The following is a 12,253-nucleotide window of genomic DNA, read 5'->3' as shown; positions in this document are numbered from 1 at the left end:
AGAGTAGCTTAGGTCTGCGAGGTCAGGAGCAGGATAACATAGCAGTAGTTAACTGAAAGGCCTGTTCTGCAGAAAAGGACCATTTAGAATGGCGGTGGACTGAATGGGTCTTTACTGCAGGAGAACTGTGCCTTTCTTGAATATGCAGTGTGAGGAATTCACTTTTGAGAAATTCAGGTAGGAGGATAGGTGAGAAAAGCAGGATATACAGGTCTTACTGAGCACATGCTTGGTGTAAACTATGGGCCGGAGCTACAAAGGAAAGACTTCCCCATATAGCCAATGGGCCAGAGGATCATGGGGAAAGAACTCACTTTGTGAGGAACAGGGTGAATGCAGAGGGAAGCCTCCTCCCCGCAGTCCTGAACAATCTTGGGGATGAGGGGTGATGGGTGAATGATGTGCCTCTGGTACTTAGAGGAACCCATCCCTCCGTCACTGCATCTGGTAGACACTTTCTTGTTCAATAACTGATCAGTTTAGAATCTGGTGAGCATTCACTGCCCTTCTAAGTGGTGTAGCCACCATGGACTCATTGGTTTGCTGTAAAGAAAAGGGACTTTTTGTCCTGTTCTCTTCCCCCTTTTCGTTGCTATATTTCAGGATTTCACTTAACCCAGCCATCCCCTTACTCGCTGGAATAATTAACTGCTCGTTGTCAGGACTGAATGGGATCGGAGAGTGCAGGAAGGCTGCTTCCTGCCCTATTGTATCTCGAAAAGCAGGGCTAGAAAAGAAGCGTCCTCCACTTTTTGTTTCCGGGGGTTCTCCACATAACACTCAGTGAAGAAGAAAATCTTTCCAAGATCCCCACTAAACTAGGCAAGTGCTAATGGATAGACTTGGGGACCCTGCAGTTTAGAATATCCTGGTTTAGTTGAAGGAAATCCCAGCGCAAGTCTACTTGAATCTTTGCTCTTGAGATGCAACATGGGCTGCAGCTTCTAAAAGTTTGGATTTGAGGGGATAGCTGTTATTCTTATTTTCACCCACTGAACTCCTTCATCAATCACAAACTCACTAAAGAACTCTCAGCCCAGGGTTGATATTACCAGAAAACTGCAGAATTAAGTGTCCCTGTTGGACTGGCCTATCTCAGCCACAGGTGAAATACATCGAAGGAGCTATGTATTTGAATCATGGATCTCAGACTCCTTAAAATTTTTAGGGTGAGGTGTGTGGGATCCCGGTGGGAACCCCTCCCCCCTTTCCTGTTGATCACTTTGGAAAAAAAAAGCCTTATATGTGTAACCTTTAGATTTCTGACTTTCAACACTTTGAAATAGGTGAGGACACAGAGGTGCAGGATGGGGCTATGGTGAAGAAATGTAGGGAATAGCCGGGGACTAATAGCCGGTGCAGGCCACCTTAAAGCATACTACTTAGTATTTCTGAAACTGGAGATGTGGGGTCTGGACTCATCTCTGAACTAGTGGAGCTTGGGAGGCTGCGGCGGCCTGCAGGGGTAGGGCTCAAATTGGTCCACAGCTTTGTGTCCTGGCCTGTGAGTGTGTCAGAATAGGGTTCCACATAGACTCTGTGCAGTGGCCGCCTTGGGTCCTGGAGGCAGCTTCTCCGCTCCTCTGGGAGGCTGGCTGCATGGGCCAGAGGCAGGCCTCGGGGGCCATCCACCCCAGGTCCAGGGCCCTCTGCTTCCCCAGGATCCTCAGCCAGGCCGCAGGCCCTAGACAGGTGCTGGGTGTAAACACCTTCAGAGAGTGACAGCGACTGCGTCTCGCTGTGCATGCGCAGCCAGCGATGGTGGCGGCTGAAGCCACCATAGTGCTGGTGCTTGCCTGGCTTCCGCTTTCCCAGGAAGCCCAGCGGCGGCCGTGTGCTTGGCACCATCTTGGCATGGTTCTTGGGTGCCAAACCCGTGAGGGTCAGGCTGTGGAGAAACTCGACACATGAGTGGTCGGTGTCAGGACCCTGCACTGGGCCCTGAGGGTCCTGGCCAGGTCCCATGGAGGCCTTCATGTCATGCACCTGTAGGACATCTGGGGCGCTGCCACTGAGGCCGCTGAGGGCCTGCTGGGCAATGTCATGTGATGACAGGTAAACCAGGTCCAGGTCTCGTGGGCTCAGAGCATCGCTGGAGTCATAGTCACTGTCTGTGGGGAGGAAGACTTCTGAGCAGCCTTCTTCATCCGAGCATGGTTGTGACTCTGCAAAGCCAGGGACAGATGTTAGAAAGAAGAGGACTGTTACTGATGGCCTTATTCATAGGCTTAAGTAGGTTCAATCCTTGCTAGACGTGGACCAAGAGCAGCACATTTTCACGGAGCACAGGACTCTGCAGATTATGTAGGCTTTCGTCTTAGTTTAAAGGTAAAGGAAATACTGGATGGGTCCAGTCGGTACAGTAGTTGTGGGAGACACTCCCTCATTCCCTACACGTGCATTCTATGGTTATTTTCTGGTATCTGCCTTTAGAGAGGATGGATGGAAAAACAAAGTGGAGTGTTAGTCACTCTCTATTATGGTTTCAGAAACAAGTTTTGCATTTGACAAAAGAGCAGCGATTTAAAAAGGGGAAGGAAGGAGACATTGGTGGCAGAAGATGAGAAATCTGGTTTCAAATCTTAGCTGCCCTGGACCTCTTTCTGTGATAAAATTACTTCTTTGAACTTCAGTTTCTTTTTCTGCAAGTGATAATGATATTGGAACTTACTTGGGGAGACTAGAAGCTACTGATTATAAAGATAAACATTCAATATACTGACTTTTGGAAAAAAGGTCAAAAGAAGAAACAATAAAAAGTGGGGCAGAAACCATCTCAAGGTATACATAACAGTCCTGAGTGAGCTAAACATTGGTTCCCTATTTGTCATTTCATGCAATAGCTGTTTGCATCTTTTTCCTTAATGATATCATACATTTTGATGGCAAGCGATGTCTAGTGTCCATTGGGTTTCTCATAGTGCTAAACCCATAGTAGCTTCTTGGTGAATAATGTACATGCTAATCCTGAAAACATTTTACAAAGCATTTATGTCAAATATATCTACCACCTCTTTCTAAGTGTATGTCTTGGCTAGAAAGGCCTTGCCATACAGAATTATAAATATATTGCTTTCTAATATTCTGGGATTTGTTTACTGAATTTAACCATATGGAATTTATTTCTATATATGGAGGAATGTGGAATAAAAAGGACTCCTATTTATTTTACTGAAAGGATGGCCAGTTGTTACAGCACTATATATTGAATAGTCTATTTCTTAAAAAACACTGGAAATTTAAAACAGTTCTAATAAAAAGTTTTTGTAGTATTTTAAAATAGAATTCAATAAATTGTTTTGAAAATTTGTCTAGAAGAGATTTCTGAGAATAATCAACTTAAAAAAGATACAATAGGGAAGAGATGGCTAACCACATAAACCAGACTATAGAACTTTGGTCATTCAAACTTTAGAGTGTCAATATACAAATGAATGGATAGATATGTAGAATATAAAAAAGCCTAAAAGCAGCTATAATTTTGTGATAATGTGACAAAGATAACATTTCAAATTAGAGAGTGAAATAGATTATCCAATATAGAGTGCTGCAAAAATTGACTATCATTTAAGTAAAATAAATAGGAGTCCTACCACATTTCATACATAGAAATTAATTCCATATGGTTAAATATAATAATAAAATCTCAGAATATTAGAAAATAATGTATTGGCAATTTTGTGTGGGGAGGTTTTTTGAAATAAGGCACACCCTAGAACTGTAAAGAAGTGGTTGATGAATTTGACATAAATACTTTATAAAACAAATGACACTATAAGCAAAGATAGTAAGTAGTAGTAGAAAAGAATAATAGCATTGTAACAAAAAGTTAGAATTCACCTTGTATAAAGAACTGTAAGTCAGAAGATAACGAAAGAGCAAAAAATAAAGACCAACACTTGTGAAGAGTAACAAATGGCTAACTCACACATTACTATGCACACACTAACTTCAATTCAGATAACAGGTCATATAAGAAGAGTGGGACAAAGAGGCAGTTTTCCTCATCAGATTACAGAAAGAAAGGGGGAGGGGTAGAGGTGGGGGAGGGGAAAGGAGAGGGAGGGGAAGGCAGGGGGAGGGAAGGGGAGGGAAGGAGAGGGGAAGAAGAGAGGGAGGAGAGGGGGACGTAGGAGGGAGAGAGAATATTGTGTGTTATTGATGTGTGGGAAATAATCAAGAACTCTCATATAATGATGAGGAATCTAAATTGGTTTAGCTCTTTGGGCTGAAATTTGGCAGAATGTGTCAAAAATATGTATATCATTTATCCTCACAAGTCTTTTTTTGGCTATCTGTTTGAGAAATTGTCACCATGTGCACATGGAGCATTTTAGAAGTTGTTTACTGCAGAATGATTTATAGTACTGAAAAACAAGACATCATCTTGTGGTTGAGAATGCTGTCAAAGGAAGACTTATAGGCACAGAAGCACTAAGAAAAGGAAAACAGTTTACTTGTAGACTTCTGCAAGGGAGTCCACGCTCAGGAGTTGCTTACTGATTACAAAATACAACAGGAATTAACAAAATAAAACCACAAGGGTCCTCTGTTAGGCTGTTCATAGTGGAAAGTTAGCTGTGGCTATTTCAAAAATATTGAGAAATACAAAGATAAAATTTATTTTGTTAAGTAGTCAGTATCAGGACTTTTTGTGTTAGAGATTCCTTAGCTACCTAAAATTATTTTCCATCTCCCCTCTCCCAACCCTTATTTGCTTATTTCATACTCAGTGTGTGTGTGTGTGTGTGTGTGTGTGTGTGTGTGTGTGTGTTTCCCACCCTAACTAGAGGTGTCTTGTATAACTACTAGTAAGTTAGGTACATTAAATGCTATTTGAGTGTACTGAGTGGTTTTGCGTATCAACTTGACACAGCTGGAGTTATCACAGAGAAAGGAACCTCCCCCTGAGGAAATGCCTCCATGAGCTCCAGTTATAAGGCATTTTCTCAATTAGTGATCAACAGGGGTGGGCCCAGACCATTGTGGGTGAAGCCATCCCTGGGCTGGTAGTCCTAGGTTCTATAAGAAAGCAAGCTGAGTATGTCAGGAGAAGCAATCCAGTAAACAACATCCCTCCATGGCCTCGCCATCAGCTCCTGCCTCCAAGTTCCTGTGTAACAGCTGGAATCTAGACCTGTTGTGTGGGTTCTATCCATTTTCTTTTTCTGTTAATGTCTAAGTGACGTGTTAGATGTTAATATGGGGGTTTGAGGAAGGAGAAACAAGTGCTTTCTGCGATCCTGTGTGTATAGGTGTTGCAAAACGTAATCTTAAGAGACTCTAGTCTGAAAAGCAGCTAGAACCAGAGAGGATGGATTGCTTAGATAAGAAGCTAGCTCCCGGTTGTATAGCCAACGGGTGATTATTGAAAGGTTTTGAAGAGCACACAAGATGAGAAGAGGGATGTAGGGCAGTTATGTATCAGGTAACAGTGAGAGAACAGTGAGGAGGGGGGAGCATAGAGGGCAGCTAGCAAGAGAGGTCGAGGCTGAACATTTCCTCAGTGTTTTTCTTCCTCAGGCTGTGGTGCTGAGCAGTAGCAGAGTGTGTATGGAGGAAGAAGGCTTGCAGGAAAGCCATTCATTGTAAGATGTCCATTGAACGTAGCTTATGCCAGACAGTTAAGGACTCACGTTTAAGCATCTAATAGGGTGTGAATCAGACAACAAATAAGTCAGGACCTATGAACTCGAGATAATACAAAGTCCTGTGAACAAAATGATATTGGCTTTTAGCTAGCGGGTGAGTTGGGAGGGAGATTCTTTTGATTAGATGGTCAGGGCCTGCATCTCTCTGCATCTATTTGTGAATCTGCACGAGGCCTTGGTGATCAGGGGAGTTCTAGGGAAGAGTGTCCCAGACAATTAGGAGAACATTCGTGATGTCCACATTCATGATGTCTGCAAAGGTAGGAAAGCCGGTTAGTTAGACTGCAGCCCTAGCTTAGGTTGGGCAGCAGAGAAGATGGTGAATTTGATCTGGGACAAGTTTGAGGAGATGGCAAGAGTATCCGGGAGACCAACTGGGAACATGCTGTGAGAGAAAGGCGGAACACGTGGGTGTATGGAAGAAAGCCCCACTGGAGAGGGGACGGTTGAGGACGTGTGGTTGGTGAGGCTGTTGACTATAAAAGGGGGTGGGTCAGGGTTGGGAGAATCATTATTGGTGTTGGTGCTTTCAGAGATGGAATAATATGCTGTTCTCAGAGAAAAATGATTAAGAAAGAAGACAATAAATGTGAAGAGATTGTGTGTGTGTGGGGGGTATGGATACGCATGTGGATGCGTTAAAACGAGAGGAGTGAATAAAGGCTTAAACAGTGATTTTTATCTTTGTCTTTTTAAAAAAGATTTTTTTTTATGCTGGGGATTGAACATTGGATCTTGTACATATTAGGCAAGCTATATCTTCAGCCAAGTTTTTTTTTTAAACACTTTAGACAGTTCTCTCTCTGATCTTTAATGGGAGAAAATCAGGCACTGAAAGAATCAGGAACATTCTCACTGTATGGATTGAATCATGAAACTTCCACACCTAAAAAATATGTCCAAGTGTTAATCTTTGCATCTTGGAATTGTGGCCATATTCATTTTTTTTAAAATATTTTTATTTTCTATATTCTTTGTTTACATTCCTAATGATTTCCCCTTTCCAGGATACCCCCTCCCCATATGTCCCATAAACCTTCTTCTCTCCATCCCTTCTCCAATCACCTCCCTCCTTTTTCTCTGTCCTTATATTCCCTTCCAATGCTAGATCAATCCTTTCCAGGATCAGGACCCTTGCCATATTCATTTTTTAAAACGATCTTTCAGATACAACTAATGATCTTAAGATGAGATTATTCTGAATTAGCTGGGCCCTCAACCCAATATCAAGGGTCTTCATAAACAGAAGACACAGACACTGAAGAAAAGCTATGAACCAATAAAAAAATGTAAAGAACACTACCTGAAGCCAGAAGAAGAACTGTTCTTTTCCCCTCCTTAAGATCTGCCAGAGGGAATGTGGTCCTGCTAATACGCTGAACTTGGGCGTCCAGAGCTATGGGAGATACACCTTTATTCTCTAAAGGCATCAGTGTCGAATTTGCTATAGCACTGACAGGGAAGCCAATGCAAGTCTGAGCAGCCGCAACGCCCAGGCTCCCTTGCAGGGGACTTCACTGATACAATTCTGTGTCAGTCACTTAGATGGACCAGATCCCTGCCATCAGAACGAATCCAGAGGAAACCCATGGAAATCCTTAAGTGGATATCAGTCTGTGGAGAAGTATGAATCTGTATTTGGGTAACAATTCTGCCATTAATCAGCTATACAAGATGCAAAATTTAATAAGCTCAAGCTTCAGTATTTTCACTGGCAAAATGAGGAAAAAAACAAGCATTAAAGAGTGCGGTTCACAAATAACCCTATTAAAAATGGGGTACAGAGCTAAACAAAGAATTCTCACCTGAAGAACTTCAGATGGCTGAGAAGCATCTTAAAAAATGCTCGACTTTATTAGTCATTAGGGAAATGCAAATCAAAACAACCCTGAGATTTCACCTTACACCAGTCAGAATGGCTAAGATTAAAAATTCAAAAGACAGCAGGTGTTGGTGAGGATGTGGAGAAAGAGGAACACTCCTCCACTGCTGGTGGGGTTTCAAATTGGTGCAACCACTCTGGAAATCAGTCTGGTGGTTCCTCAGAAAACTGGGTACGTCACTTCCGGAGGATCCTACTATACCACTCCTGGGCATATAACCAGAGGATTCCCCGGCATGTAATAAGGATACATGCTCCACTATGTTCATAGCAGCCCTATTTATAATAGCCAGAAGCTGGAAAGAACCCAGGTATCCTTCAACAGAAGAATGGATGCAAAAAATGTGGTATATATACACAATGGAGTACTATTCAGCCATTAGAAACAATGAATTCATGAAATTCTTAGACAAATGGATGGAGTTGGAGAACATCATACTAAGTGAAGTAACCCAGTCTCAAAAGATCAATCATGGTATGCCCTCACTAATAAGTGGATATTAGCCTGGAAAACTGGAATACCCAAAACATAATCCACACATCAAATGAGGAACAAGAAGAATGGACGAGTGGCCCCTGGTTCTGGAAAGACTCAGTGTAGCAGTACAGGGCAAAACCAGAACAGGGAAGTGGGAAGGGGTGGATGGGAGAACAGGGGGAGGGAAGGGGGCTTATGTGACTTTTGGGGAGTGGGGGGCCTGAAAAGGGGAAATCATTTGTAATATAAATAAAAATATATCGAATAGAAAAAAATTACAAAAAAAAAAAAAGAGTGCGATTCAGTATCCCGGCATTATGATGACTCACAGTAAGTAAACACCAGATAGTGTTATTAGTATTGGGATATAAACAAGCACATAAAAACAGCTTCACTAACCATAGAGGTGGAGAGGGAAACTCACCTGAAATCAATTACTAATTCTTTGCATGGATCTGATTTCAAACCCAGTTTCAGATCTTCAATTAACCTCTCTTCCGACTCCTAAGGCACCTCTCCTAGCCATCATCAGAAAGCAGTAAAAATCATAAGTTCCAGAGTCTGTATATGCCTGTAACAAGGAGTAGGTCCCGAGGTGCTTGGCAGTGTCTTTCTCCTTCTAGTAAATGATTTGAGTGCTTGACTAAAGCAATTTGCACTTAAAAAAAGACTTATTTATTTTCTATTTTTTATGTATGAGTATGTATGTGTGTACGTGCATGCAGGAGGATAGAAAAGGGCATTGGATTCCCTGGAGCTGAAGGTTTAGGTTGTGAGCCAGCTTATTTGGATGCTGGGAACTGAACTCTGGCTCTCTGTAAGAGCACTGAGTGCTACTGAGCCACCTCTCCAGCCTCCAAGTTTGCAAATAGAAGTTATTATTTAGAGAAGACAATGGGAATACAATGAGAATGTAACTTCAAAGAAGCTGATGTGAATTGTCAGTGGCGGGCCATATTTGAAGATGTGGTTTCTAGGGAGGGCCCATACTAGCTTCCCCAGGAGGCATTAGTTTCTCAGTTTTCTCAGCTTTCAGAGGATTTTATTTATATCTGCGTTACTGCACTTACCAAGTTTCATTATAAACAATCCACTCTCTCATATTTCTCTCCTTTGGACTGTGGACTCTATAGAGAACATGTACACTGTCTTCCTTATCTCTGTTTATTAAAGTTTTAAAACTTCAGTCAGTAAAGGAATGAGAGGAACAAGGTAAGCAAAATGGTACCTAGAGTCTTCTGCATGTACCATGACCTCTAATCGGAACATGGGCATTGAGCAGCGCACGATGGTTCTCCCCATCCTCAGACTGTCTTATCATCCTTACATTAGCCTCTTGTGTGGAAAGTACACTGAGCTCTAGTAAAACAAATATCTGTGGAAACCTGGGTGCACAAAGAGGAGTGAGGCTGATCGTCTTTGAAAAGCAGCACTCCAGAAACAATCTGGAAAGATCTAATTTACCTGGTTTGCCATAGAAATTCACTCTCTATCACTGGTGACATCAGAACCAAGAGTCCACCCACATATGCAGAAAGAACAGTTGACAAAAATCAGACAAACCTTGGCTAAAGGCTTGTCTTCTTTCTTATTGTGTATATAGTTTTAAACAAATTACTTAGCTTGTCTGAACCCTGTCTGCAGCATAGAGGTTGCTTATCTTCCATGGGTGTTATGCTTATCTTCCATGGGTGCTTATGCAGACTTTTAAATAGACTTTTTAAAAAGACACTTTAAGTACCCTATAGACAGAAGGTATTAGTATCCTTGAAAGATGAAGATTACTACTTAAGACTATAAATGAATATTCAAATACACTTTAGGACTTTGTTGAGAAGATTCTTTTGATGATTGGGAAAAGCTATCCTGGTGTTCAACACTGTATTTAATAACTAGATTAAATAATGAGTTAGTAAATTATGTAATTTACTGTATGACTGCTATAGCATGATAGATAAGAAGTAAATCAAGAGAAGACATAGTTATAACTGTAATAACCCAGAAAGGAGGTGTAATAGAGCCAGAGAATGGAATCTTAACTATCTTGTTGGTCCATGACCCTGCCCTTAGGAAAACTATTCTGATAGGATTGGATCTTAATATTGACTCAGGTGACTGTTGGGTTATTTATTAGAAGACATAATAGAATCTCTTACCTAGAGTGGTATAGCCCTCCAAGAACAGGCTCAGAAAGTCTCCAGGATGCATCCAGGGCATCCCGGAGAATTTCTAAGGACTTGGGCCACTACTTCTTCCTCTCCTCCAGGAAGAGAGCGCAGAGTGCAGCTTCCCTCCCCAGATCCAGGCCATGTGCTCCTGGTAGGCACCTGTCCCAGCTTGTGCTACCCAGCCTGGTGGTGCTCCCTACTTTTTCTTGGAGGGCACTGGGCCCGGCCAGCATTGGGAGAATTTAAGCTTCCTCTCTGTTTGACCAGGGAGGTGCTGGATGAGGGTCTAACCATACTATTAGTGCTGGAGTAGGAAGCTTGTGATGGATGCTGCAACTCCTGGTCTTTGGGAGGTCAGTGGAGTTGCTGTGGGTCTTGAGCGTGTATGGGGAGATGACATTTATGGAAAGAATCGTTAGTTTAAAGTTATTGCTTTTTTTCTTAAAAGTGGGAGGTAGTGGTATTGTTAGTGGTCAGACAGAAAGAAAGGAACATCAGGTCAGATTTCCCTAAATTCTATATCTACGCAGAATAGAGCAGTATCCATATACATGCATATACATCTCTGGGCCTCACTGTATCTATTTCCATATGTTTAATAGAAGTGAAATAATTTATAATTAAAAAATATATTAACTCATCAAGACTTAGGTTGTTTTGTTCTTTTTTTTTTTTAAATTTCCCAAGAGAAAGAGTGCCTCGAGGGACCATCTGGTTTATGCCATGTTGTTCCTGACCTCTTCTGGGGAAAGGTTATCAGGAAATTTCACATTTGGAAGAATGGGACGATCTTCAAAGACATTTGAAGCAAACAACACGGACCTTCCCTCCATTGCCTCGCCCGTGTGTTACGAGGAGAAACAATCAGTGTTGGGGAAAAATACTGCTTCCTGTGAAGCTGTCCCCAAAGAAAGGGGGTGGGAGAGCATGCCCATGGGATGGAGCAAATCTCCCTCCCCTTGCCGTGGACCGCCTTTTCTTGGAGTCAACATTCCGCTTAGAGCCCTTGGGAGATGCTTTATTTTAATCAACTCAGAGGAGTCCTTTCTGTTTTGAAAGCCAGACAGAATTGGGAAGTTAGAGTTCTATTCCCTGTTCTCATGCTAAACAGAGTCGCACAAACAAACCCAACATACTCAACAACTAAGACAGAATCTTGGGTTGGTGCTGGCTGGGGGCAATGTCTGAGACAGGCTCTCCATTTCCAGGGGGCGCTGTAGAAGTTGAGGGAGTTCACCTACATAGAATGGAATTGTGCTGAGAACTTACTTTGTGCTATGAAAACACAGTTGAAGGGGATGTTTGTCTTAGTTGGGTTTTCCCTGTTCACAAGTGATTTCCAAACAACTCAAAGTGGTCCCACACATGAAGAGACAGATTCCATTGCTCTGAATGGAATCTGTGCCCTTTTTTTTTTGGTGAGGAGGTAAAATAGTGTTTCTCCTTTACGGTCCACAGGGTGTTCTTGTCAATAGGTTCTATTTGCCGTTTACTGCTTTTCATGTCTCTGTGTTTCACAGCCCAAGGAATTTTGGTTTCAGAGAAATAAATGGACCCAGGAGAGAATTATGTTTTAAGAAACAGAATGATGATCACTCACAGTTTCAGTTAATAATAAAATCCAAACGCAATTGGGCAGATCCTCCCAGCAGGGAGTGTGTGTAATCCATTCTTATGCCAACGTGAGAGTCTGCCATTTCTAGGGCATAGAGGAGGCCACCCTCATACAGTCGAGGAGGAGCCCACTTGGGGCCCCGTGGCTAGAAGATTAAACACTGGGAAAATTCTGTGAATAGAGTGAGCAGATGAGCACGAAGGCGGAAATAGAATTGAAAGTCTGTCTGTGGGATTATATACACCGTGGGGCTGCCTTAGACGTGGCTTCCAACCTGACGCGTCTCTGGTACTTGCTGCCTTTTTTTTTGTCTTCTCTTTCACAGCCAAGACTCTAGAGTGTGTTTTTCCTATTTTGTCCCCTCCCACTTATCCCCAGTCTAGTGACATGTCTTCCTCTTTTCCTTCACAAACTGTTCTCGTCAAGGCTATCGATGACTTCCTTGTTGAAAAAAAGCAA

The 12,253-nt window shown here is 42.4% G+C and overlaps 1 protein-coding gene across 1 annotated transcript in view; it reads right to left on the bottom strand.

The window, feature by feature from the left end:
* Nucleotides 1-1,368: 1,368 nt before the first annotated feature.
* Ankfn1 (ankyrin repeat and fibronectin type III domain containing 1) overlaps nucleotides 1,369-12,253 on the bottom strand; it is a 150,938-nt gene continuing 140,053 nt past the window's right edge. Inside the window, exon 18 of the mRNA XM_052195564.1 lies at nucleotides 1,369-2,165. Coding sequence (XP_052051524.1) covers nucleotides 1,369-2,165 — 797 coding nt within the window. The remainder of the gene's footprint in view (nucleotides 2,166-12,253) is intronic.

This window comes from Apodemus sylvaticus, chromosome 10 (assembly GCF_947179515.1).
Source record: "Apodemus sylvaticus chromosome 10, mApoSyl1.1, whole genome shotgun sequence".
NCBI lineage: Eukaryota > Metazoa > Chordata > Mammalia > Rodentia > Muridae > Apodemus > Apodemus sylvaticus.
Note: the sequence above shows the minus strand (reverse complement) of the source record. Positions and strands in the feature narration are given on the sequence as shown.